This window comes from Panthera onca, chromosome E3 (genome assembly GCF_046562875.1).
Source record: "Panthera onca isolate mPanOnc1 chromosome E3, mPanOnc1 haplotype 2, whole genome shotgun sequence".
Lineage (NCBI taxonomy): Eukaryota > Metazoa > Chordata > Mammalia > Carnivora > Felidae > Panthera > Panthera onca.
In genome coordinates this window covers 34,486,601-34,511,178 of record NC_138354.1, presented here as the reverse complement: position 1 = coordinate 34,511,178, position 24,578 = coordinate 34,486,601, and the positions used below count along the sequence as shown (strand labels likewise).

The 24,578-nt window shown below is 47.9% G+C and overlaps 1 protein-coding gene and 1 long non-coding RNA gene across 6 annotated transcripts in view; one reads left to right on the top strand and one right to left on the bottom strand.

The window, feature by feature from the left end:
* USP7 (ubiquitin specific peptidase 7) overlaps positions 1–24,578 on the bottom strand; it is a 66,522-nt gene that overhangs the window by 19,726 nt on the left and 22,218 nt on the right. Inside the window, exons 1-8 of one of the 4 annotated variants that reach the window (XM_078439988.2) lie at positions 20,371–20,395; positions 13,132–13,236; positions 7,052–7,250; positions 4,979–5,117; positions 4,044–4,132; positions 2,029–2,137; positions 979–1,109; positions 491–545 (exon numbers count right to left, since the gene is read on the bottom strand). In XM_078439988.2, the coding sequence (XP_078296114.1) occupies positions 491–545; positions 979–1,109; positions 2,029–2,137; positions 4,044–4,132; positions 4,979–5,117; positions 7,052–7,250; positions 13,132–13,174 (765 nt within the window). In that variant the 5' untranslated portion in view covers positions 13,175–13,236; positions 20,371–20,395. Of the gene's footprint in view, positions 1–490; positions 546–978; positions 1,110–2,028; positions 2,138–4,043; positions 4,133–4,978; positions 5,118–7,051; positions 7,251–12,205; positions 12,379–13,131; positions 13,237–17,861; positions 17,960–20,370; positions 20,396–24,578 lie in introns of those variants that run through there. The other 3 variants (XM_078439987.2, XM_078439986.2, XM_078439989.2) reach the window with 3 other exon arrangements.
* LOC132689051 (uncharacterized) lies at positions 17,966–23,682 on the top strand. Of its 2 annotated transcripts, XR_009614813.3 has the most exons (5): positions 17,966–18,099; positions 21,254–21,447; positions 21,643–21,803; positions 22,729–22,751; positions 23,200–23,682. It is a non-coding gene; the product is annotated as an uncharacterized LOC132689051 (long non-coding RNA). The 2 variants fall into 2 exon arrangements; XR_009614811.3 differs by lacking the exon at positions 22,729–22,751.

Sequence of the window (24,578 nt, the reverse complement as noted above, 5' to 3'; positions counted from 1 at the left end):
CACGACTGGAAGGACGGGAATTTGCTAGTGACTAAAGATGGTTTGGGGGAGAATCACCTGCACAGAGAGCTGCCTCTGTTAGAACTTCTGTGCAAAGGACAAGTCTGGGCGCTACGGAGTAACAGGAGTCCCTAGTCTACGGCGAAACAGGGCGGCCAGGACAGCTAGGTCAGCCAATCTGTGGTTTCTCCGACTGGTAACTAGGGCACATGTACCAACGGCAGATTTAAACCACACTACCTACCACTACCGAAATTCAAGTTTCCCCTCACGCTGCCCTCTCCAAGAACAATTTTGTTCTCATTCTCTCTGGCTTGTAAACTAGACAGACGCTGCCTTTCCTTCTTGGCCTGGCTCTGTCCTGAACAGAGATGGGCACACCTGAGTTGCACTGGCGCGAGGCAGGTCTGAGGTTGTACTTGCTACCACGTCCGACAGTGCTTTACAGCAGTCAATGTTAAGTAGTGTGCGGTTACGGCGGCGAACTTACCACTCGACACAGCTCCTGAACGTCGTGCTGCATGAAGCTATCTAAAGTTTCCCACCTTGGAAAGAGAAAAGGAATGTTTGTATTTATTTACACTTCCAGGCTTCAAGTAAGAGTAAACTAAGCAACTCAGACTTGAAAACCGAGCTGCAGGGACAGGCCACTATTCGTCAATCCATCTTCTAAGGGAATTATCTTTAGGGGTCCCCAATTTAAAGACCACTGAATTCTATCAGGGCCCCAACATCTTCACAGCTCTGTCCTGTTCTGAACGTCCTGCGGTGCATAAGAGGACGTCGTTAAGTGGTGAATTATTTCTCAGGCCAAATTCCAAACCACAGCCTTTTATTACGGAAAGGACAAACCAAATCCAGTGATCGAAACACCCAGGCGCGCTGAAATGCCTACACTGCGCTCTGGGTTCTCCTACTACGCGCTCACCCATCCTTGCAGAAGGAAGGAGAAGGCGAAGAAGGCAATACGATACATACCCGAAGGACTTCGTTAGCTTTTTTGTTCCTACAGGCTTATCGCTGTGCTGTAATTCGTAGAACACTCTTTGTAATGCTAAGGGGACGCTTTTGGATGAATCATCACCCTCTGTTGGCATCATGTACACAGCCTAAAATAATCGATTAAGAAATAAAAATGGAATTTTATGTGAAAGTATCATTTCCAATATCACAACGGCTAAGGTAGTTGGTAGGGCTTCTAACTATCCCTCCAAAATAGCTCAGGAAACTTTTTTAAAAGATCCTCAAAGTCTGTAGAGGCAACATAAAAACCATGAGAAAGCAAAAAAGAATTTAAAAATTTACGTACAACTCGACATCCAAAGAGAACCACTTGTATTTCACACCTCTTGGAACAACACTTTTTAGCTTCACATCGCTCGTGAACAAAAGGTGTCACGAAACCTAAGTGCCCCTGGGATGATCTGCACCCCCACCCCCGGTCCCGACTATACCGTTCTGTCGTGGTCACTACAGTGCCAACGTAACAGGAAAAGCCAGCAGAGCAGACCAGCCAGTGCCTGCCCCCGCCCCCAACCCGGAGTCCGTGTGGCCTGCACCCTCGCATGGCCTTCCGAAAGGACTGCCGACTAGCTAGCCTGTACCAGACTCGGGGGGTGTCTGCGGTCTTCACTATTAGCGCTCTCGTGAAAATGACCTTTACCTGTATGTGAAATTAGACTTCACAGCCGGTGGCTTTGCAATTCAATTTTAACATAAAAAACTTTTCAGATGTTGCTGCTAATGCCTTTCATATTTAAAAAAAAAAATTTTTTTTTTTTAGTATCTCTAGCCCAACAAAATTAGGTTAGCCAGCAAACTTTTGATCATCCAAGTTAGTTTCACAAGTGTCCAAACACGGAGGAATAAAGATACGCATAAGATCCCAGAGGGGCCCCCGTCCGGAGACAGCACTGTGGTGGTACCGGGAGAGACACGGCAAAGTCCGCCGACAGGACTCTGCTTGTCCCTTAAAACTTGAGAAGAGGGTGGGCGGGAGGTTGAGGGAGAGAAATACCATCCATTTACCTTTCGTAGTTGATTTGTGAAAAATAAAGTCTGCAGCAGGCTGTTCATGTAACAAGTCGCTCCCTGATTCTTTAAACCGACATAGCCCGTGTGCTTCTTTGAATCCCACCTACAAGACCAGTTCGAGGTTGAGGGAAAACCGCACAGGACACCGCCTCGCTTCCGCAAGTGCGTGTGGAGCGTGTGGCCGCCACACTGCTGTGCACCACCGCCTGTCTCCCGCCATCCTGACGTGGGAGCGACTGCCACGCACTCCTCACCGCCAGGCCCCTGCCTGGGCACCAGGGCCCGCAGTTCTGGGCACAATCATGGGCTCAGTTCACCCACGTGCACGAACCCAGCGCTGGAGAAGCAGCTTAATGCCGCCGACGGCAGCGCTGTCCTCGTCTACCGAGATCGCCGCTCGCACGTACTGGCTGGATTCTATCAGACTGGCTCCCAGTGTGGCTCTCCTGCATTCGTATTAAGTCACGTGTGGAGTCAGCAAGAAATGCCAACGGCTGAAACCCCTCTTTTCTGCAGACTCATACACACGAGCGAAGCCAGGCATGTGTACCGGGGCAAGCTGAGCTCAGACTTCTGAACTAGCGCTCTCTCTCTTTAACCTGCTAGGCTGGTGGTCTTCTCTGAGCAGAATGGGTAGGTCTTCTCAGAGCTGGCGGTCCCCACTGCACGCCCCTCCCCCAGCCCATAGTGACAGGAAGCTCGAGGGAATACCAGTCAAACCACCCCCCGGGCCCATCCCCATCTGCACATAACATGAAGACAAGAACGAACACTTTCGCCACTGAGCTGTGGTCAACACCAGACCAGGTGTCAGGGTCAACAGTAAGTGCTGATTCCAGGGCTCAGTCCGTGACCTTTCTGACACACTTGGGTATACCACACGGCCCTGGTTACAGTATGTGCCTATCTGTGGATCATTTTAAAAATTGGCAAGAAAAGGCAAGAATTCTAAATTATAAATGGTTATTTTAAAATCCATAATCACAAAGATTTAGGTGATAATGCCTGAATAGGTTGTGGTAAGTAACACTAAGCCAAGAAATCAGTTTTGATTGGTAAGGCTGAAAAACCCAGCCCACTTTTTTAGTCAAGAAAAGTAGATCATAAACATAGGGAAAAGGTTTTTAAAATGGGGGGGAAGGGGGGGGGACAAACCCAAAAAACTGAGTTTTCTTGTTTTTTGCCTCCACCCCTGCTACAACTCAAGCCCTGAAAAGGCTGCTCAAGAAAAGCTGGATCCCTCCTGTACTTGCCCTGGCCACGTCAGCCAGGACCCGGGCTAAGTAACAGCTCCTCCCTGGCTGCCCCACAGTCCCTGCCGGATTCCACCCAGGCCAACCACACCCTCCTGCCAGAGCGGGCCGCATGAAGACACACAGGTAGGGGGGAGAGCCGGGCGCCCGCCACTCCACTTCTTCCCAGACCGTGCTTCCCAGCCTACCCCGTCCCCAGCCCTGAAAAGTCAGCAGGTCCCCATGGCCCGGCGCACCCACCTCAACTCCCGCCCCTTCCAGATGCGCCACCCAACCCCACACTTCGCTGCCGGTGCCTTCACTCCTGGTGTTCTCCCTGCCCCAACCCCTTAACCTCCTTAACATGTAGCCCAACCCCATGCTCTCTCCAAGGCCAAGCACGGCTACACCTCCCTCACCCTCCCGCCCGCCACCCCTCCACCATCACACCTGCCACTTCCAGAAGTGGTAGGAACTGCCCCCTCCCCGCCACAACGGCCCCACCAGTCTGTGTGTTCCTTGGGGACAGAAACCCGTGGCTAACTGGCCGACCAGAATTACACTCCTAGTGCACAGCAGTGTCTGGCATACAAAAAATGCTCAATACATGTGTCAAGTGAAGGGGTCAATGTGAAGCTGGGGAAGGTGTGTGTGCCTAGGGGCAAACACAGGGAGGGTGCTTATCGGTTAAATATATGCACTGTTAATATGCTGATGTTTCTTTCACTACAGCACAAAAGGCATTTCTTAAGAGCGCCCAATTAAAGAAAAACTTACGCAACTCCATGGGGAGCATCCGCCTGTACAAAGACTTCAAAAGTAACTTTGTCATCATCTATAAATCCTTTCTCAGGATCAGTCACTTCCTATAAAAAATAAGAATATCCAACTTGCATAAGAACACACGGACACGTGCTACATTCCAAAGAGACAATTACCCTCACACCCTCTGCATGTTAGAGGAAAAGACTGCTTTCTCAAAACACCCAAATCATGCTTCTGGTTTTGCAGTGTTTTGACTGGTTTTAAATAGTGTCCTCTGAACAAAACCAGCAAAAGCATGGTTCCTCTTGGAGGCATCTGGGAAGTCCCGGGGAGCCCCTCGCCAGGGCACAGGCTGGAAGGAACGCGCACCTGCTCACAGGAGCAGGGCCTGGAGAGCCCAGCAGGACGCCCCCTTAAAAACCTGCCCTGGTTTCCACTTCTGCAAAAAGCAGCCAAGGGACACCTGGCTGGCTCAGTCGGTTAAGTGTCCGACTTCAGCTCAGGTCACGATCTCAAGGTTTTTGAGTTCGAGCCCCACAGAGGGCTCTGTGTTGACAGTTTGGAGCTTGGAGCCTGCTTCGGATTTTCCATCTCCTTCGTCCTTTCTCCCCGTCCCTTGCTCGGGCTCTCTTTCTCTCTCTCAAACTAAGTGGGGAACTGATGAGGGTACATGAAACCAGGCCTGGCTCAGGGAAGCGCCCCCTTTTAAAGGAGATTCGGCCTGTTGGGAAAGCTAGGAACTACCTTACAGACGTCCGACAAAGAGCTGAGACTCAAGCCCTGTCTGCTGGCTGCTTCAAAACCTCAGCTTGCAAACTGGAGAGATCACATTTTCACAGACACCTGTTCACCTGATAGAGCAAACATTCTCACTGCGAACAGAAGGATCTGCAGAATGAAGAAGGAACGCTGCTCAGGTCAGTCAGTGTAATGGCACGGTTACTTACGCTCCAGGCCATGAAATTGGAGAAGCCCCAGTCATTCTCTTTGTGGAAGAACAAGTGGCTGATGCGTCGACTGAAGGACTTCTCGTCGTCTCTGTAATTTATTATCTTCAGCACAGCTTGTGCATGGCAAGACCACGACCTGGTCAAAGAGAACCTAAGCCTCAGGTGACCCACTTAACTGACATTTACACATTGTTTCAAAACAGAGCATGTGAAAATTCCCACATTTTTTCCCGTCCTTCTATTTGGGGAGGTGGAGTGGGGGGACACATTTACCTTTAATGAACAAAGAAGCTAAAAGGGGTTGAGGGAACCCCCCCCCCCCCCCCCAGTGTGGACTGTACTGATTTGACCCATGGGTTGTTTTTGTTTTGTTCTGTTTTTTAAGTAGGCATTGAGCTCAACGCAGAGCTCAATACAGAGCCCAACGCAGGGCTTGAACTCATGACCCTGAGATCAAGACCTGAGCTGAGATCAAGAGTCGGACGTTTACTGACTGAGCCACCCAGGTGCCCCGAGCCATGGTTTTATTTTAATTTTTACAAGTTCTTTTTTAGGTCAGTTTTTTTTTTAATTGGTATCAATAAAATACAGTTTCTGAACTTTAGATACTGGCCTTTAGAGTCTGTAAGAGACTAGCTTCTGGTCAGACAGTTGTTCTGGTATCTGGGTTGGGTGTTGGGTGAAAACACAAGAGCTCCCCTCCAGGAGCCCCCGGAAGCTCTGAGCAGGGGCGCCTAGTCACAGCCACAGCCCAACTGTCCGGGCTGCAGTCAGGCTGGGGGCGGGTCACAACAGAGCCTCTGGATCTGTGCATAAAAACCAAACGGACGCAGCCCTTTAAAGGGCCACTGGGGGCTCGGAGCCACAGCAGAGCCACACACAGCAGAGTTTCCAGAGAGCTCTGAAGTGACGGCAGTGCAGGCCCAGTATGGGCGCTCCTGTCTGCCCAGGCTGCCTGCTCCGGGGCCGGACGGCTCACCGCGTTCCCAAACTACCGTCAGGCCCAAATTGTCTGTTAGGCTAAAATGTAGCCTCAATACTCACCGGAAATCAGATCAGAATGTGAACACAGGAAGGAAAATTTTAACCTATATACAGGCCCTGGCTGCAGCACAGAATTGGCCTGGCACTTCTTAAACATCCACGTAAAAAAGAAAAATGTAACGGACTGTGTTCCCTGGAGCTCGGACAGAGCAGCCAAGGCCAGTGCCCTGTGGCCCTCTGGGGACCAGCTTTCACTGAGAGGTCTAAAGGGCGACAATCTGGGGGTGGCAGGGAGCCTGGACAGATGTGGGCCAAGGAAGCAGCCTTCTCACAGATTCCTCGATATGGGAGGAGAAGGACACAGTGACAAAGTGATCTGGGACCCTTTCAAACAATGTCAACTAAGCTTCTGATATACGCTGACCGGTGACAGTTTTTAATTAAGGGAAGAACCAAGCTATTGAGGATCTATCAATAGGTAGAAAACGTGAAGCCTCTGATCTTTGTTTTCATCTGAATAAAGGGACCATAAACACTTTTCCTAATTTGAAGACATTTTACTACATATTTCTTTTTAAGAATTGTAAGAACAAAACAGTTTCTCTAAAATAAGCTGGGGAGGCCCATGTGGTAAAACCCTCAAAGGATGTTTTAATCCAAACTCTCTGAATAACACACAGGAGCTGGTTAACACAACAATGCCCAGGCCTCAAGACCTGAGGAATGTTCCTCAGCTACAGTTTTCCCCTCAGGCACTTACTGGTAGAATAAGGAAACCTGGTAATCCAGTAGTCAGCTAGTCCAGATGGACCCTGATTCCGTGTTCCCTGGGCTGGCAGATTCTAGTACCTGAACCTCAGTGTCTTGTTTGCAAGAAAAACATATACTTTTCTAGCTTGGAGAGAATACCTACCGTTGAGTTTTAAAGAGAGAAATGTATTTCATCGAATGTAAAATCAGAGGGCTATGTAGAGGCAGCAAGGAAAGGCAAAAGTTTTAAACTCAAAGAGGCCGATCAGACTGAGCCTCCAATCACGGAGCATAACTATTTGTGGGTTCGTAATGGCATCATTTAAACTGTCTTACGTGGAATCAGATTCAGCATTGCACTGGAGAAAGAATCCTACGCTTTTTTGGTGTGGTCTGTCTGGATAAAAGCGTGGCATCACCATAATCTTCCACGGCAGATTTCGCACAAAACACGGAGGGCTAAGGACCGACTCACTCAGTCTGCTGAAGCGCTCGACAGTGAACTGAAAGGTTGCCTCGGAGCGCCAACTCGTGTCTGCAAGAAAAGGCCGTGTCAGTCACAGGGCTCGGGCGTCGTGAGACCACACCTGACAGCCGACAACCGTGGGACCCGCGCGGGACAACCAACCACGTCGGGGAGCCGTCCGCACAACTGCGACCTAACTGCTAGAGCCTAACTCTTGGGAAAATGAGAGCATGGCACCTAGAAGAGGGAGGGGACACGCCATTTGTGTGTGAATGAAATCCAAATCCCAGAGGGCTACCGACACACCCCTGCCTGCCCTCCTATAGATTCCAGAGCTGGGCCTGTAAGAACGTCTACTCTACCCTCGAGCCCCGAAATTGCCAAGTCCTCCCTGGTGAGTGGACAGGCTCTGCAGAGAAGGCCCGGGGCGGCTGTGGGACAGCTGCTCAAGGTCAGGGCGCGCGGAGGAAAAGCGGAGGGCAGACTCAGGCCGAGTCAAGTCTGGAGAAAGGAAGGGGAGGGGGCATTGCACCCGCAGGCTCACCAGGCCCCGAGGGGGCAGAACAGTCATTCCCGCTGTTCTAGAGACAACACTGCTGAGAAGTTAGCCCCAAACAAACGTTAACATCATCAGTTCACAGTTTCTGTGAAATACCAGCCTGGACTCCCTAGGGGGAATAATTTATAGAGAAAGAAACCGGTATTCTTCTCAACACGAATGGTAAAAATTGTTCAATTTACTCAACAAGACGTGAAGGCCATGTACAGAACTAAGGTTTCCTCCAATAGAAAGCAATATATCGATAGAGTGCCTCTTAGCAGACTTTCAATTACAAGTCACACTTTAGAATTCCACCCTGTGCCCATGGTGACTGTTCATTTACAAGTGACTCAGGCTGCCAGGAGATCTGCGGCCCCCCGCCCCCAACTGCTGTCTATATGGTGCTTCTCAAACTCTTGGGGAGTGGCAGCCTCCCAAGGCTGCCCCGCCACCCTTACTGACCGGCACTTTTACGAGACATCAGAGAGCTGCCACAGCAAGGTCAAGTTGCCATACAAGCTTCTAAATGCTTTCTCTCACTTTTGGTGACTATCTGGTTGGAGACGGGGTACAGTTCACAGGCTGGCAGGGGAATGAGGGCCACGATGTGAAAAGCCACCACTGGCGTATGCAAGAATCATAGGTGCGTGGAAGGCTTTTTCTGGTGTGGCAGCGGGGGCTATTTTGCCATCCTTGCCCCCCAGGCTCCTGACGCACAAGAGGAGACTCTCGGGCTCGGGGAAGGGCATGTTCGGAAGAACAACATGCCGCCTTCCTTCACCCTTCTGTCTCCTAACTTCTAAGACAACCAAACGCTCAGGACAGAGACTTCTCAGGGTACAGAGACTGCTTGCGTTTGTGACTGTCTGAATTTGTTCCTAAGAAAACATGTCCATCAATCCTCATGAGAGGGTAGTATTCTTTACCAAAGAAATAAGAACCAAGAGGAAATGCGACAGTTAGCACTGACACCTTCTTTTCACACTCTTCATCCCCAACTGTTCTGCTACACACAACCCTGCTCAGCAGACCACAGAGGCTCTCTGGGAGGAAGAGCGGCTGAACGGGGTGGGGGGGGGGGGGGTGCGTCTGAGAGATGCAGTATTTACTCCAGCTTCTTGAGGTGGCAGATATGACCCTAATCCCTCTGAGGGACCAAAGTACCAAAAAGCCAAGAAATGTGTTCTAATGTCTTGGAATGGCGCAGGAAATACGTGGGCCACTATTTCAAAGACACAAATCACACGTGAGCAGCACTTAAATCCTGCAAGATAGGCAAGGGCAGGGGTTCTAGAAGTCCCACTTCACAGATGAGGAAAACTGAGGCTCGCTGAGATTACGTGGTTTTATCTTATCTGAGGTGTTTTACAAAATGACCACAGTGGGTTTCAGTACCCATGATCTGTGCACCCTGAACAGTGACCTAGCCTCTGGTTTGTAAAATGCCATATTCTGAAGTTTAGCATACCCCCCGCAAGGCAGAGCACAAAACTGGGCTCTTTGTGGAGACCAAAGAACTGCAATCAGCCAAATAAAAGTCACCAGAGGCCACACACTCATGGGACCTAAAGAGTTCAACTTCACAAAGTCCTGCCTCTCTTGTAACTCACTTACTTGTTTTCAGAAACAATTCAACCCATTATAGGATTAGATTTTTATACAGTCAAATTGGAAACGCATCATAAATGCCTTCTCCATCCCAAACTTCAGCCCAAATTCGAAGTTGATCTTAAGTACGCAACAGAACCAACCAGAACTCTGCATGGCACTGAGACTGCAAGATGGCAAGCCCTTCCTTCAGAGGCAGAAGGAGCAGCCAGGAGCCAGTGCCTGCAGCCATCCTGCCTCACAGAGCTCAGCTCACACGTGCATTTATACACTCCATGTGAGATTCCGCCTCGCATTCAAGGCATATCCTCAGGACAGACTTGTTTCTGAAATATGCTAGGAGACTTCATGAGAATAAAAATGTTGCCCTGTGGTTCCCAACTCTTCATAACCAATTGAATGAATTGAAAAACTACATTATATACCAAAAGATAAGGGCGGGGGGGGGGGTCTATAAAAGAGTAGAGCAGACTTGAAACCCATCTCTGGCAGAAAGGCCTGGCCTGATGACAGTCCCATGAGGAATTAAAGGAGACCTAAATGTCTTCACCCGAGAAGACAGGTGAAAAGTACTCAAAAGTCCTATTTTTGCAACTTCCCTGTGTCTATAATCACTTCATGATTAAAAACATGTTTACATGGGGCGCCTGGCTGGCTCAGTCGGTTGAGCGACCGACTTTGGCTCAGGTCATGATCTCGCGGTCCGTGAGTTCGAGCCCCGCGTCGGGCTCTGTGCTGACAGCTCGGAGCCTGGAGCCTGCTTCTGATTCTGTGTCTCCCTCCCTCTATGCCCCTCTCCCGCTCATGCTCTGTCTCTGTCTCAGATATAAACATTAAAAAAAAAAAAAATTAAAAACATGTTTACAGCAGTGCACTTGGGAATCTGGACGGTGCCCCGCATCCTGCAGAATTAGTTTTCGTCCAGGGACTTTGTAACCCGCCTCAATGCCGCCGTCAGCGCATTAATGCATTACTGCGCATCTCCGTTTACTGTCAAGGACAGGACGACAAAGCTCCCGCTCCCTGCTGTCATCACACCTCCTCAGCCCGAAAACCTGGGAAGCCATCACCTCCACTCGTGCCTCCCACAGCAGCACTGGCTGTCATCGAAGCGGCCACCACGCCCATTCGTACCCCAACCTTAACTTCACAGGGCAGAGGCCTGGGGTACAACTGCATGAAAAAGGTAGAGGAAGGTACAGGACTTTGTTCTGTTTTGTTTAAATCAGAAGGCTGGCCTACGGAGTCCCCAAATGGCGCCCTTGCGGTAAACTTATCAAACCTCAATTTTTCATTTTTTGCCAAGTCCCAGTTAATACCCAGAAATTACTTTTGTTTCACGGGTACCAACAATCTCTATTTGCAGAGGCTGTATTTGCTCTAAAACTTCTTGCGGTCATCTATGGAAAAAACTAAGCAAGAAACTAAAATCAAAGTAGAATATGTAGGTGTAACCAGAAAATGATTCTAATTCTTGTCCAAGTTCCACATTAACATGATTTTTTTTTTTTTTTAAGATTTTATTTGGGCGGGGGGTGGGGGGGTGGGGGGAGAGAAAAAAAAAAGATTTTATTTTTGAAGTAATCTCTACAGCCAACGTGGGGCTCGAACTCACAACCCCGAGATCAAGTGTCGAACATTTTCTAAGCCAGCCAGGGGCCCCTAACAGGATTTTTAAATGCTCTTTGTCTCAAGCAAACACCTGTCCATCTGTGCTGTCAGCCACTCAACTTTTATATAGGAAACCCCCCCCTCTGCCCAGTACATCACTCTAATCCAGCGTTTCCCAGATTGTGTGCCCCACTTTACGATGTTAGAAGGAGATTCCGGAAAGGGGGTTCTAAAGTTCAGTCTTGGGGAATCATTAGCAAATCTTCTGGAGAAAGATGTTAGGGTGCTGACGGTCCGGAGGTCCTCTACAATGCAGACCCTTGCTTGGCCCAGCGCCCCTGAAAGTTACTGGACTCAGCCCCTCTCACCACATGCTAACGTCCTGCAGAAGAGGGTTTCAAAGCAATTATCACAACTGGGAAAATGCTGCCCTAAACTAATTCTACTCCTAGAACCAGAACCATCTCCCTCCCGCTCTTTACCATTAAAGAGATACAATCTTTTCACTCTTAGCCTGGACCTTTCAAAACACACCTCAAATCCCCAACTGGGAAGGCCGTGCAACTGAAGACCACACTCTGCTTTCTCCTGTAATGTTCCCAAGTGGTAACTCACCACAGCAATATTTCTACTTTTAGGTTCTATGGTTTGGCACCATTATTTACTACCACTAATTTAGTAGTAAAATTTGCCTCAAAAGGAATGGGGTTTTATGTACGGTGTGGAGACCGAGGCAATCCGGCAACCTGGACTTCCGGAGACATCTAGCAATGCAGAGCCGTTTCTGGTTGTCGGGGCTACGGGGAGCGAGGATTATGGGTGGGATGGCACTGGCATCCTATCACACAGAGGACTGCCCCGCAACAAAGAATGATCGGCCCAAAAAGGCAACAGCGCCACCAAGGTTGAGAACCTGCCCTTCATCTACATCTGCACCTCCTCCCAAGCCCTCCCCAAAAACACTCGCAGAAATAGTCATTTGGAATTGCTCTGTGGAACTAGACAGGGAGCTCGCTGCCTGGGGTGGGCCAGTAACCGCTCTGCAAGTGACTGGAACCCACCTCTAACTCACACCTGGCACATCTGGCCTGGTCACACCTTCCCAACTGCGCTCACAGAAGCACTTTTGGCATCTCAGGTGTCTGAAATTAAACCAAGAGCCCAGCAACCAAAGAGACCACACCCACACCGTTGCCCTTGATCTACGGTGGAAAGCGCACTCCACAGGTAACAAAGCAGCGGGGTTCAGACCACGCCTCTTTACCTTCCTCAGATATTGCCTCAGCCAGCTGCCAGGGGGTAAACCGCACTGTGAGAGAACTCTCAACTACGGCTGCAGTTTCTCATGGAGGCTGAACTTTTGGCAGGAGGTCTGAACAGCAGTCCTTCTGGTGGTGCAGCCCGTGACTGACGGTTTCTTTCAACTGCCCCGTTACTCCCCTGGGAAGGACACAACCCTCATGAGGATTGATGGACATGCTTTTGACAGAACATGGTTTCATATTACACTGCAAGATTCCAGGGACTGCATAAAGTGATTACTGGCTGCTACCGTCTCATGATTTTGACCTTGCAAATAAAAGTATAGGTCACGTATCTGACAAATTATAAAGAAGAAATAGCCTCGAAAGAAATGGATTTCCTGGGCACAAAATGTCCATGCATACACATATGCAAACGCTTTTTGCATAGAGGATATAGACCAAAAGTTAGTGTGGGAGAATGAAGCCCAAAGCTGGATTCTGATTTTCACACCTATTGGGAGTAGGGAGGGATTTTCGGCTACAGACAACTGATATACACACTACGGTAAGAATGCAATGGAAAGCCAAGTTCCAATGTCTAGAAGTATCTTGCTGCAAACAAAAAGGAAAGGAGAGTAAGGTACACTAAGATACACTTGTTCTGAGCGCTAACGGTGGTGGGGAAAGGGCAAGCCTGAGTAAATACCCATCTATCACAAACTTCTGTACTGAAACCTTCTCTCCTGGGCTGAGGAGAACCAACTTACCCTGAAATTTGTAGGTCGTCTTAAAATTCAAAACCAAAACAGGTTCCTCAATTTTCCTCAGATACAAACCTCCTGAAAACTAGCTACTCCTAAGAAACTCACAAGTACTCAAGGAAGACTCTATAGCACATCCAGTTGTGTTTCTGCCCATTGCAAGTAAACAAACCACATGTACTCACCATCCTCCATATCTTCCTCTGTGTTGTTGTGCCCATCACTCATGGCTACATTCCCGTTGATAACAGGGTTTTGAGTAATTCTTGGTGGATCATCTGTATCTCCAGCTTTAAAGAAAACAAAGAAATTCCATGGTTTTTACCCTCAAATCTTGGATTAAAAACACATTTGTACTTGTGATGATTGTCAGTCACTAGTATGTTCCAAGTGTGCCATAATAAACATACTCTAACCCAAAAGGTATTTACTAGTATGTTTACTAAATAAATATGAATTTTGGTTGTTTTCAAAATGCTAAATGGGATGCAATCACTATACCACATTTGTTCCATTTGCACTATGTTGAAATAGCCTTCATACTCATTAAAACTCAACCCCAGAGAAAATACTGTTGAGCTTACTAAATATATACACAGCAGTGTGCATTAGAATGTTCTACCACATGTCAACGCTTTAAAACATCAAATTGTGTCTCTCAAAGTGTCACAGGGCAGTTACTGTAATAATTAAAAACTATAAATCCACACAAAAACCAGAACTGGAGGGACTGGAAGTTGGGGGAGGGGGTAGAGGGTGTGTGAAAGGGGGTCCCTAGAAGGACTGGCATTTATAAAGAGTCTGGAAGGGATTGAGAAATACATAAAAAGGTTTTGTCATTCTAAATGCTTGCTGAAATCTGGCTTGACAAACATTTACACATAATCAAAGGCACGGATGCAAAACTTCGAAGCAAGGAGGGGCAAATATAGGGTTTGTAAATGCCAAATGTAACATTCTCATCACTATTTATGCACAATCTTCTTACTTTGACATAGGTCCTTGTCTTAAAAGAAAAAAAAAAACACTATGTCAAGATTTGGGATTTAAATAGCCTCCACTGGCCAAAAGGGTCATACACCATGTGTAAACCCTCTCCATCCTCCACATGTCATGTCACTGCAACTAATGTGGGCCCCCATATGTTGCCTGTACACGTTCTGATCGAAATTAGCAGTCTCAGCTACAAACAGGAGATGTGGTTTTGAAAAGCGCTACTTAAGTGTGTCCTAGTCTTGCGACATGTCTCCCCCATCAGCGGGCAGTCTGGTTCAGCACCACGGACAGCACCCTCGCCATTCCCCTCTAGACACTCTCCCAAACCCCCAACTATCCGATTACATCCGTCAAAGAATCTCTGGATATAAATAAACCATGCTTTTCCCCTTACACATCTCAAAGCACACCTTCAAAATCCTTGGAGGCCAAGAGACTGATATTACCACCCAAATCTGTATCACTTCAATCCTGATATTCTTTAACTATCAATATATATACACTTCAATTAATTGTGCTAAAGGTATTTTTAAAAACAAACACATATACATTTTTAAACTGGTCTCGACCACCACACCCTGACGAAACCTGGGATGGGTGGGGGAGAAGGACAAATTCTTGTTTGCTCTTGCTTATAATTACCTCAAAGTCTAAAAACTCTTAAAACATTTGTGCTTAAAAATCAACATGAAAAACCAGGTACTTTGAAACGTCTTTCATCCCACATTTATCCTCCTAAATTAACATCTAACCATCATTAAAAATATTTTATGAGGAAAAACCCCTATGAAGGCCTATGAAATAAATTCTGGCACATTCTACCGACAGAATATTATACAGCAGTTTTCTTTTAAAGGTTCTCAATGTACCTAAATGTAAAGTTCTCTAAGCTATGTTAAGTAAAAAAAAAAATTTAAAGATACCAAGCAATAAATCTTACCACACACAACCTCAGTTACAAAAGAGACAGTCTGTTGGAATAAGAACGGATAAATTCTCATTTCCCCTTCCATGACAAACACTGGAAGGACACACAAACACACAACTAGAGGTCCTGCAGGAGGAGCAGCAGTGGGATGTGCGCGCGCGCGCGCGCGCGCGCACACACACACACACACACACACACATCACACGAACGCACTATCTCACAGTAACTTGCTCCACGTATGCCTGCTATTTTAATTCAGTTCCTTGTTTCAAAACCTGTCCCGCTACAAGTGCCTTATGTTTTTAATGTTTATTTATTTTTTAATATTTATTTTTGAGAGAGACAGAGACAGACAAAGCACAAACAGGGAGGGGCAGACAGAGAGAGAGAGACACAGAATCCCAAGCAGGCCCCAGGCTCCGAACTGTCAGCACAGACCCCGATGCGGGGCTCGAACTCATGAACTGTGAGATCATGACCTGAGCCAAAGTCGGCCTCTTCACCAAATGAGCCACCCAGGCGTCCCTAAAATAAGATTTTTAATGCACAAAAGCACAAACAAATCATCTCTGTATACAAAACAGAGCATCACACCTAAAAACTAGGGTGATGTGTAAATATAAGCAGTCTGCACTACTGTAGGTCATAGAATTCGACAACTGATTCATAATCCCAAAGATTCTTTTTTTTCTTTTACTTTTTTAAAAAAAATTTTATTTATTTTTGAGACAGAGAGAGACAGAGCATGAACGGGGGAGGGTCAGAGAGAGAGAGGGAGACACAGAATCTGAAGCAGGCTCCAGGCTCTGAGATGTCAGCACAGAGACCACCGACGCAGGGCTCGAACTCAAAAACTGGGAGATCATGACCCGAGCCGAAGTCAGACCCTCAACCGACTGAGCCACCCAGGCGCCCCAATAATGCCAAAGATTCTGACATCCAAGCGAATTCAGATTATAGCTGAAACAAGGTATCTTTAAGGGTTTTGTGACTTGAAATAGAGTATTTCTCACCAGAAGTTATGGCAATGATAAAAATCAAGATCAAGTCAAAAGATCTATGGGCTTACCTCCACAGCACTTTACTGTATGTACAGTGTGGGAAGATAAATAAATTGGGTCACAGTTTTGCAGAAGCAGGATTAACTACAATGCAACAACTGATGAAAGGCTAGTAATCTATAAACAAGGGATCCCATCCCTAGTGTTAGCAAGATGGGATTTCTCTGCCATAGGCCCCTAAAGGCAAAGTAAATAGAGTTCTACTTTTGAACCAGGTTCTCCTGAGCAGTACACCTCACCTTTTTACACACCAAGTTACACATTTGTGCTGGGCTGACCCACTTGCTCTTTTCCACCCTCCAAAAGCATGGAGATGCTAGTCTAAGCCAGTGGCTGTGAAATGACAAAAAGTCCCTGGTTGGTCCACCATGTATAGGAGAAACTTGACCAACGACAGGCCCCGTGAAGCTCCCAACCAAGTGCCATGGGGCCTTGGTAGAAAAAGTTGACAACTCAAGTCTAGCTCCTAAGGGACTGAATATATCCAGTTAAAAAAAGCTCCTCATAAATGAGCTAGTTCAGCAAGAGGATTAAAAATTTAATTAAGACACAGTAAATCCCTGGACCGGAATTCAACGATGAAAGCAGCCGAAGCCCACAAAAACTCTATACTAGGCTTCCAGAATTATCTTAAATACTAAGTCTGCTTTCATTATCATCAAAGAAGTTTAAGATTGGGGTGTGTATCTATTTATCACCACATATAAAGTGATCCTGTTCCTGAATTTTAGATACCATCTAATTGGAATTTTCCCTTATGTGTCAACTCTCATTTGGCCAAACATGAACTACACTAACTTTTTGACAGACATGGTCTCAAATAACATTGGGGACATGTGGCAAGCACCAATGACAATATGGAATGCCTCAAATAGAAAGACAAAAGTTCCCTAATGTGCCAAATATCAGTAGGGGTGCGGTGGGGTGCGGAGGAGTTATCATTTGAAAATGTATTTTTGAGACTCAAATACAATCAAAGATCATTTCCATTACTTGTGACTGGTTAACCTTGCTATGACAAACCCTGTGGTAAGCACCCAAGGCACAATTTATACATATACATATATTTTAATATGTATAAGAAGGGGCACAAGATGCCTTTTCTAAAGACTAGAAACCCACAGAAGGCTAGCTTGGCTGGTTACGAAGCCTATATATCTCCTCCTGTTACTGAGGAGGCCATGCTTGTACTCTGCGTCCCTTCCCACAGACTTCCACTTGTGAGGTCATAACACAGGATCGCTCAACAAAGAACACTGGCCAATTGCTATGGAAATGATGTGGTGCTAACTCAGCATCTCAATCTCACTCTTGGATGAAGTAACAGACAAAGCAGAATTTCAGTTTGTCGTTTTTGACATTTTCTGTCACCTCACAAAAATTACTCAAGCCTCTCCCCAAAAGGGGGGGGAGGGGGGGCAGAGAACCACCACAGTAAGACCTCAGAGCCTTCCAACTAAGAGGTGTATACTGCCACCAGGTGGTGCATCAGCCACAAAGATGGAGCCACACCTCCGATTCAGTCTCCGCTCAGGCCCCAGATTCCCCCTCAAACTTTTCAACTAGTGATTACAACCCAGTGAGCAAAACCACAGCGCAGTTAAGAGGCCAGAATATATGGAGTGCCAACGCAGAGCACACGCTCTCAACTCCGGGCCCACTGGTTCACTTGGAATTCCAAGGCAAAAGCCATCTGGTTTCTGCTTAGTCCGCCTCCCCTCATCTCCTCTCCAGACCCTGAACCCATTTTAAAGATTGTTACTGACGCAGAGGTTATCGCGGTAAATGAGAACACGGGTATCTTTCTGCATAATGATTTCTTAATTAGCAATCCCCAATGTACTTCAGAAGGACAGTTTAGAAACATTGGTACTACTGGTTCTAGAAATCCATCAGCATCTAAAGATCCCCATCTGAACTCCCAAGTCACCTTCTCGTCCAAGCTTGTGGTTCCCCGCCATGTCCGCATGGCTCAGCAGCAGAGTCTGCTGGGGCTGGAGCCAGGACGGTTCTCTCATCCACATCAGAGTGATGCATAGAATCTCTAGGAACTCTACCTCAACATTCTTTTTTTCAAAGCCCCACCCCCCCCCCCCCCCCAATTCTTGGGTGTCGGACAAGGAACATATTCAAGAAACCTCATCAATTTAGAGAATCACTCCCAAAAGGTAATGAGGTCCAGAAATAAAAAGCGGGTGTTAATGGGAAAAAAGGAAGTCTGGAGTTTGGTTACTAGTTCCTTAGTTGCTGACATGGGCACACCGTACACAAACTACATCCTTCCTGTAAATCTAAAATTAATCCAAAATTAAAAGTTCACTTGAAAATAGACAAAACGGGGGTGCCTGGGTGGCTCACTCAGTTGGGTGTCTGACTTTGGCTCAGGTCATGATCTCACGGTACGTGAGGTCAAGTGACACATCAGGCTCTGTGCTGACAACTCAGAGCCTGGAGCCTGTTTCGGATTCTGTCAGTCTCTCCCTCTCAAAAATAAATAAACATTAAAAAAGAGAGAGAGAGAGAGAGAGAGAGAGAGAGAGAGAGAGAAAATAGACAAAAGAGAAGACCCGTAAGCCTAAGAAGCAAGGAATGTAACTGATATTAAAGATATATGCGGGAAATTTCAGCATGAAGCATCCACACCAGCATGCCAGAGATTCTCACACAATGAAAGACAGAAAAAGGTAGCCTGGAAGGGAGCTTGGGTCAGTGCTGGGGCAGGACCAGCAGAAGAAACAGGATCTGAAGTTTGATGCAAGGGCGCCTGGGTGGCTCTGATGGTTGAGCGTCCGACCCCTGATTTTGGCTCAGGTCATGGTCATCGTGGCCCCAAGATGGGCTCCTCGCTGAAGGTGGAGCCTGCTTAAGATTCCCTCCCTCGGCCCCCTCTCCCATGCCCGCACATGCACACTCTCCCTCCCTCAAAATACATAAATAAACGCGGGCCCAGAGCAAACATTCTCAGGTGAAGACCAGAAGTCGTCTTTAGCAATGGACCCACTGGCTTCGGGTTACAGCTGGATGTGAGGGGCACCGCTGCTAGGGGAACCCTGTCTGCATTCTCTGCTTTTCCTCCTCAAGACTGAGTCTGCCCACGTGGTCTGTCCTCAAGGAGAAATGCTCACCCCTTAGACAAACTAAAAGTTCACTGGAGCCCCCAAATGAGCCCAGAAGCACCAGTCAAGAAGAAATAAAGAAGGAAGAGGTCCTGAATAAAGTAAGACAACGCTATGGCAAGGCTGAATTTTTTTTTTTAATTTTTTTTTTTAACATTTATTTATTTTTGAGACAGAGAGAGACAGAGCATGAACGGGGGAGGGTCAGAGAGAGGGAGACACAGAATCCGAAACAGGCTCCAGGCTCTGAGCCGTCAGCACAGAGTCCGACGCGGGGCTCGAACTCACAGCCCTCACGGACCGCGAGATCATGACCTGAGCTGAAGTCGGCCGCTTAACCGACTGAGCCACCCAGGCGCCCCAAGGCTGAATTTCTTTATGTGGTTTTTTTAAGTGCCTACTCTCAACATGACCCGTACTCCTGCAAATTTCTATCAGATCAGGCTGATTTCATTCCTTATTAAACATACTGTGAAATTACAGAGTCACAATTACTGTAAAAATAATAGAGATCCAGGGCACCTGGGTGGCTCAGTCATTTAAAGGCCAACTTTGGCTCAGATCATGATCTCATGGTTCGTGAGTTCAAGTTCCACACTGGGCTCTCTCCTGTCAGCTAGGGAGCCAGCTTCCAATCCTGTCTCCCTCTATCTGCCCCTTGCCCACTCACACTTGATCGTGCTCTCCGTCACACACACACACACACACAAAACAAACATTAAAAAAAATTTTTTTTAGGAGTGCCTGGGTGGCTCAGTCAGTTAAAAGTTTCATGATCTCACAGTTCGTGGGTTCAAGCCCACATCAGGTTCTGTGATGACAGCTCAGAGCCTGGAGCCTGCTTTGGATTCTGTGCCTGCCTCCCGCAAACCCCCCCCCCCCCCCCCCCGCCTCTCCCGGCACTCACACTCTGTCTCTTTCTCTCCCCCAAAAACAAACACTAAAAGTTAAAAAAATTTTTCTTTGATAAAAAAAAATAAAATAAAAAGAAAGAATAAAGATCCAATTCCCTTTACCCAGTTTCCCCTGGTACCATTTTGCAAAATCATAGCACTATGTAATTCACAACCAGGACACTGGTGCTGAAGCAACATGCTAATCCTGTTCCTGTTCACTTGCAGTCGTAAGACACAAGTAGGTCTACGTGTCCATGAGTCAAGACAGTGAATGGGTCCCACACAAGGACCCTTGGGTTGCCCTTTCATGGCCACACCCAGCTCCCAGTGTGCACCCCCCCTCCCACAACCCCCCGGCAACAACTAATCTCCATCCCCATATTTTTGTCATTTCAAGAATGTTACATAAATGGACGTGGCATACAACCTTTTGGAACATCTTGTGTCACTCAGCATAATTCCCTGGAGACTCAGGTCACCAACTGGTTTCTTTACATCGCTGAGTAGGATTCCACGGCAGGGACATACCATCTGACCTGCAAACAGCTGGGTTGTTTCCAATTTGAGGCTATTGGAAATAAAGCTGCTATAAACATTTTTGTGCAGGTCCTGGTTCTATTATTTACTTTTACTTTTGGGTTTCAAAGAATGAAATGCTAACAGCACCAAGGCAAGCAGTACAGGATGAAGATGGGCAAATAAGGACTCCTCCACTTCACTCCTAACATGAAGGAAGCCACTGTTTCATGCGCCCTCTTCCAGGTTTCAAGGTTCATATGCATGCACGTGCAACAACGTACGTGAAATTCTTCTGAACACAAAATGGTATTCACAGGGCACGAACAAACTAGAGCTACCCCAAGTCGGTGCACATAAATATGCGTATTAATTTAATTCTGAATAGCACCATACCATATCACGATTTATTCAACCATTCCCTGACAAGGACTGCCTCCAGTCGGGTTTTGTTTTTTGCCATTGAATGGTGCGACAATCTGTACTGTGACTTTTGTTGGGCTACGATTTAACACCAGGTAGTCTTTCTCAAACTCGTGGGACCCCTCCCCCCAAGTCATTATCCAAGCTCTTTCCAATGGCAATTAGTAACACATTAATCCTACTCCTGTTCACTTTCGCTAAGACACGCGTAGGTCTGTGTGTCCACCAGACACACGGACACACCAAGACCCACAACGCTGCCAATTAATGCCCAGCAATACATCAGAACACCTGCGTCCTGCACTACGCTCACACGCTGTTCCGGAGAGCTCTTCCAACTCAGACACAGCTCCTTCACTCTTGCTTTGCAGAATTCAACTACAATTGACATCTTGACGTCCTGGTCCACAGCATGAATCCTAACGTACAGAACCTAGCTCTAAGTTCACCCGGAGGAGCAAAATGACAGCTGATAACTCAACAGGCAGACACAGAGGATGCACTCAGCACGACTGAGACAGAGAGTGCAGCCGCTGAAGGCTGGCTATACAGGGAGACAGAGCAGGTGACTCATCTGTGGGATCCAGCAAGTGGGGGTGGGGGTGGGCAGTCCCAAACAGCCCCCACGTGTAGGGGCTGGGGAGGCGGGTGCTCCAAGGACATCCCCGGAATCAGGGACTCACAGGCCACGGTGAGATGGCATACTCCCTAAGAAACCGGAACCCCTAAGACCTGGCTAAGAGTCCGGGCAAACACGCAGCACCGCGGGAAGCCTCAGCTGCTGTGGAGTCAATGCCAGGCCCTGTGGAGGATTCTTCTAAGGCAAGGCTGGGCCTCAGGCAGAACCATGGACCATCTCCAGGCCTTGAACAGAACCCGGAGGTCACAAGGGGGTGGCAATCAACCAAGGAGACAGTAAAGGTGAGGACGGTGGGCCCCAAGAACTCTGCAGCTGCAACTGGTCTCCTCTATTCCAGGACTCAGTGATTTCTAAAGGGAACCCCCCCCCCCCCCCCACAGCCACTGAGTGGAACGAGGCGGGTACTGACCAGGAACACTGGCTGTTGACTATGCTCACCTCCCCAGTTACAAAGACCACATGCCTGGGGGCTGTGAGAAACACAGATGCTTTCCTGTCACTCTCTGTGCCTGGGGAGGAAAGGGAAGCCTCTCAGAAGCAGTTTCCAGGGCGCCTGGGTGGCTCAGTGGGTTAAGCATCTGACTTGGTGGCTCAGGTCATGATCTCACGGTTCATGGGTTCGAGCCCCGCGTCAGGCTCTGTGCTGACAGCTCAGAGCCTGGAGCCTGCTTCAGATTCCGTGTGTCCTTCTCTCTCTGCCCCTCCCCTGCTCGCGCTCTGTCTCTCTCAAAAATAAATAACCGTTAACAATTTTTTTAAAAAAATACAAAATTAAGGCAGTTTCTGAATGCGGTCCTAGTTGGAAAACTTCAACTGTGCTTCAAAAAGATCCTTTCTTTCTTTCTTTTTTTTTTAATGTCTGTTTCTGAGAGACAGACAGAGACAGATACAGACAGCGAGAGAGCAGGGAAGGGGCAGAGAGAGGGAGACACAGACTCCAAAGCAGGTTCCAGGCTCTGAGCTGTCAACACAGAGCCTGACATGGGGCTCGAACTCACAAACCGTGAGGTCATGACCTGAGCCGAAGGTGGAAGCTTAACAAACTGGGTCACCCAGGTGCCCCCAAAAAGATCCTTTCTAATCCATTATCATGACATTACCCAGGACTCAACATCTCTCCCTAGAACACAGGCAGGCCCTGTGTGCCTGCAATTACAGTAACTACTAACTAAGACAATGTTTTAATTACTTCTTTGCTGAACGCAGGAAGAGCGGGAAGAGCTCGAGAGGTAAGGGCATCCATTTCTGGGGGGGCTGGGTGGAGCCAGCACCCAGTGAGCCAACCTGCTTATCAAGTATCTCATATGTGCCAAGCGCTGGGTTGGGCCTTGGAGGGAGCACAGAGATAAGCCCCCCACCCCCACCCCGGTCTCCTGGTGCTCCTTTCTTGTGGGAGCAGACAAGAGGGAAGAATTCCAACAGAGGGGGAAACAGAGTACAGGGATGGAGCCGCGGGACCAGCAGCCTTGAAGGAAGGGATGACACGTGGGTAAAGACCACGGAACGAAAAGGAGCCGGGCTGTCAGACATCCTAAAGAAGCACACTATTCTGGATTCAGCGAACAGGGTCAAGGGCAGTGGGCCACGGAGAAGGAGGGCAGGGCCAAGGCCATGGAGGGCCCTGAAGGCTCCGATAAGGACTCTGAATTTCTTTCTCCTATGTTCCCTGCTGCGCAGGCTGTCGCTTCCTGCTACTCAGCCCACTCACTGCTCAGGCCAGGTCTGCTGCCACGGAGTCGAGACTGTCGGTCCCATGACCGTCAGAAGCTCCTTATTTCCGTCAGAAGTTCCTCTGCCAAGCCACCGAGGATGGATGCGGAAGAGGGGGTTTTGTTTTGTTACTGGTTTTCACTAGCTTGCCCCTTGGGGCTAGCCTGCTAGGCTGGAGGTATCGTTAACAATGAAACCATGGCCGAATCAATAACACCACTCCAAAGTGCTCGGCTTTCATTACTTTTCTGATTTTATACACAATGTGGCTACACCCATCCCCCATGAGGCTGGCCGGGAGCCCATTTCCAGATCACGGTCCTGGCCTACTAACCAGGGCCTGCTTTGGTCCTCTGCCGTTGGCGGGCCACCGCAGGGGCCAAGGCCAGTGCCCGCACAGCTTGTAAGTCACAGAGCCTGAAGGTTCAGAGCAGACCCGCTGTGTTGAGACCTGACAGTTAGCTTCACGCTCTGAATCCTGATTTAAATTAGGAGTATGAAAATAAAAGCCCCAAAGACGGCCACATATAAATTCGTGTACCTTAAATAAAAATATTTGTTTGGGACCTCCAGGTTAGCGTGATTATGTAAAAACCATCCTTTCCCTAGAGGATGGCCCTAACTGCCAGTCACGTCCCACGTTCTGCCGGCCGGCGTGCATACTGGCTGGCGCGGAGAGGGGCCTGCGATCTGCACCACCGAAGAGCTTAGAGTTGCGGCACTAACTACTAACTTGTATAGCACAGACCACTGGCGGGAAAGAAAAGGTGAGTCCCAGCAGGCCCAGCAGAGACCCAGCCTCATGGAAGCCACAGGACAGAGGCAGGAAGTATTTGCGTCACACACGGCCAAAGGATTAACAGCCAGAATACACACACAGTTCCTAAAAATCAAGAACAATCAATCCAACTACCACAGAGGAGAAATTCCTATAAACTACAAATGATTAATAAACATGCTCGACTTCCCTCACTAACATGATACCATTTCCATCTAACAGCTTAACAGTGAAAAATACTGGAAATGCCCCCTTGATGCTGTGGGTCTCACAAAACGAGTGGGGTCAAAAGGCTGTCAACTATCCGACCTAGGGGCTGTATTTATTCAAACCAAAATGCCAAATACCCTTTTACTCAAATGTCATTCCTAGGAACCCATTCCAAAGAAAACTAGCATCCATGCCCAAAGATCTCCACAAGCATAGGCTTTACACTGAAGCACCATTTTTTACAGAGAAGTTAATGGCTCTATTTTTATGAAGTGTCCAGAACAGGTAAATCTACAGAACGGTGATCAGCGCTCGCCCGGAGCTGGGGAGATGGGGAGGTTGGAGGGGTCGCAGCTCA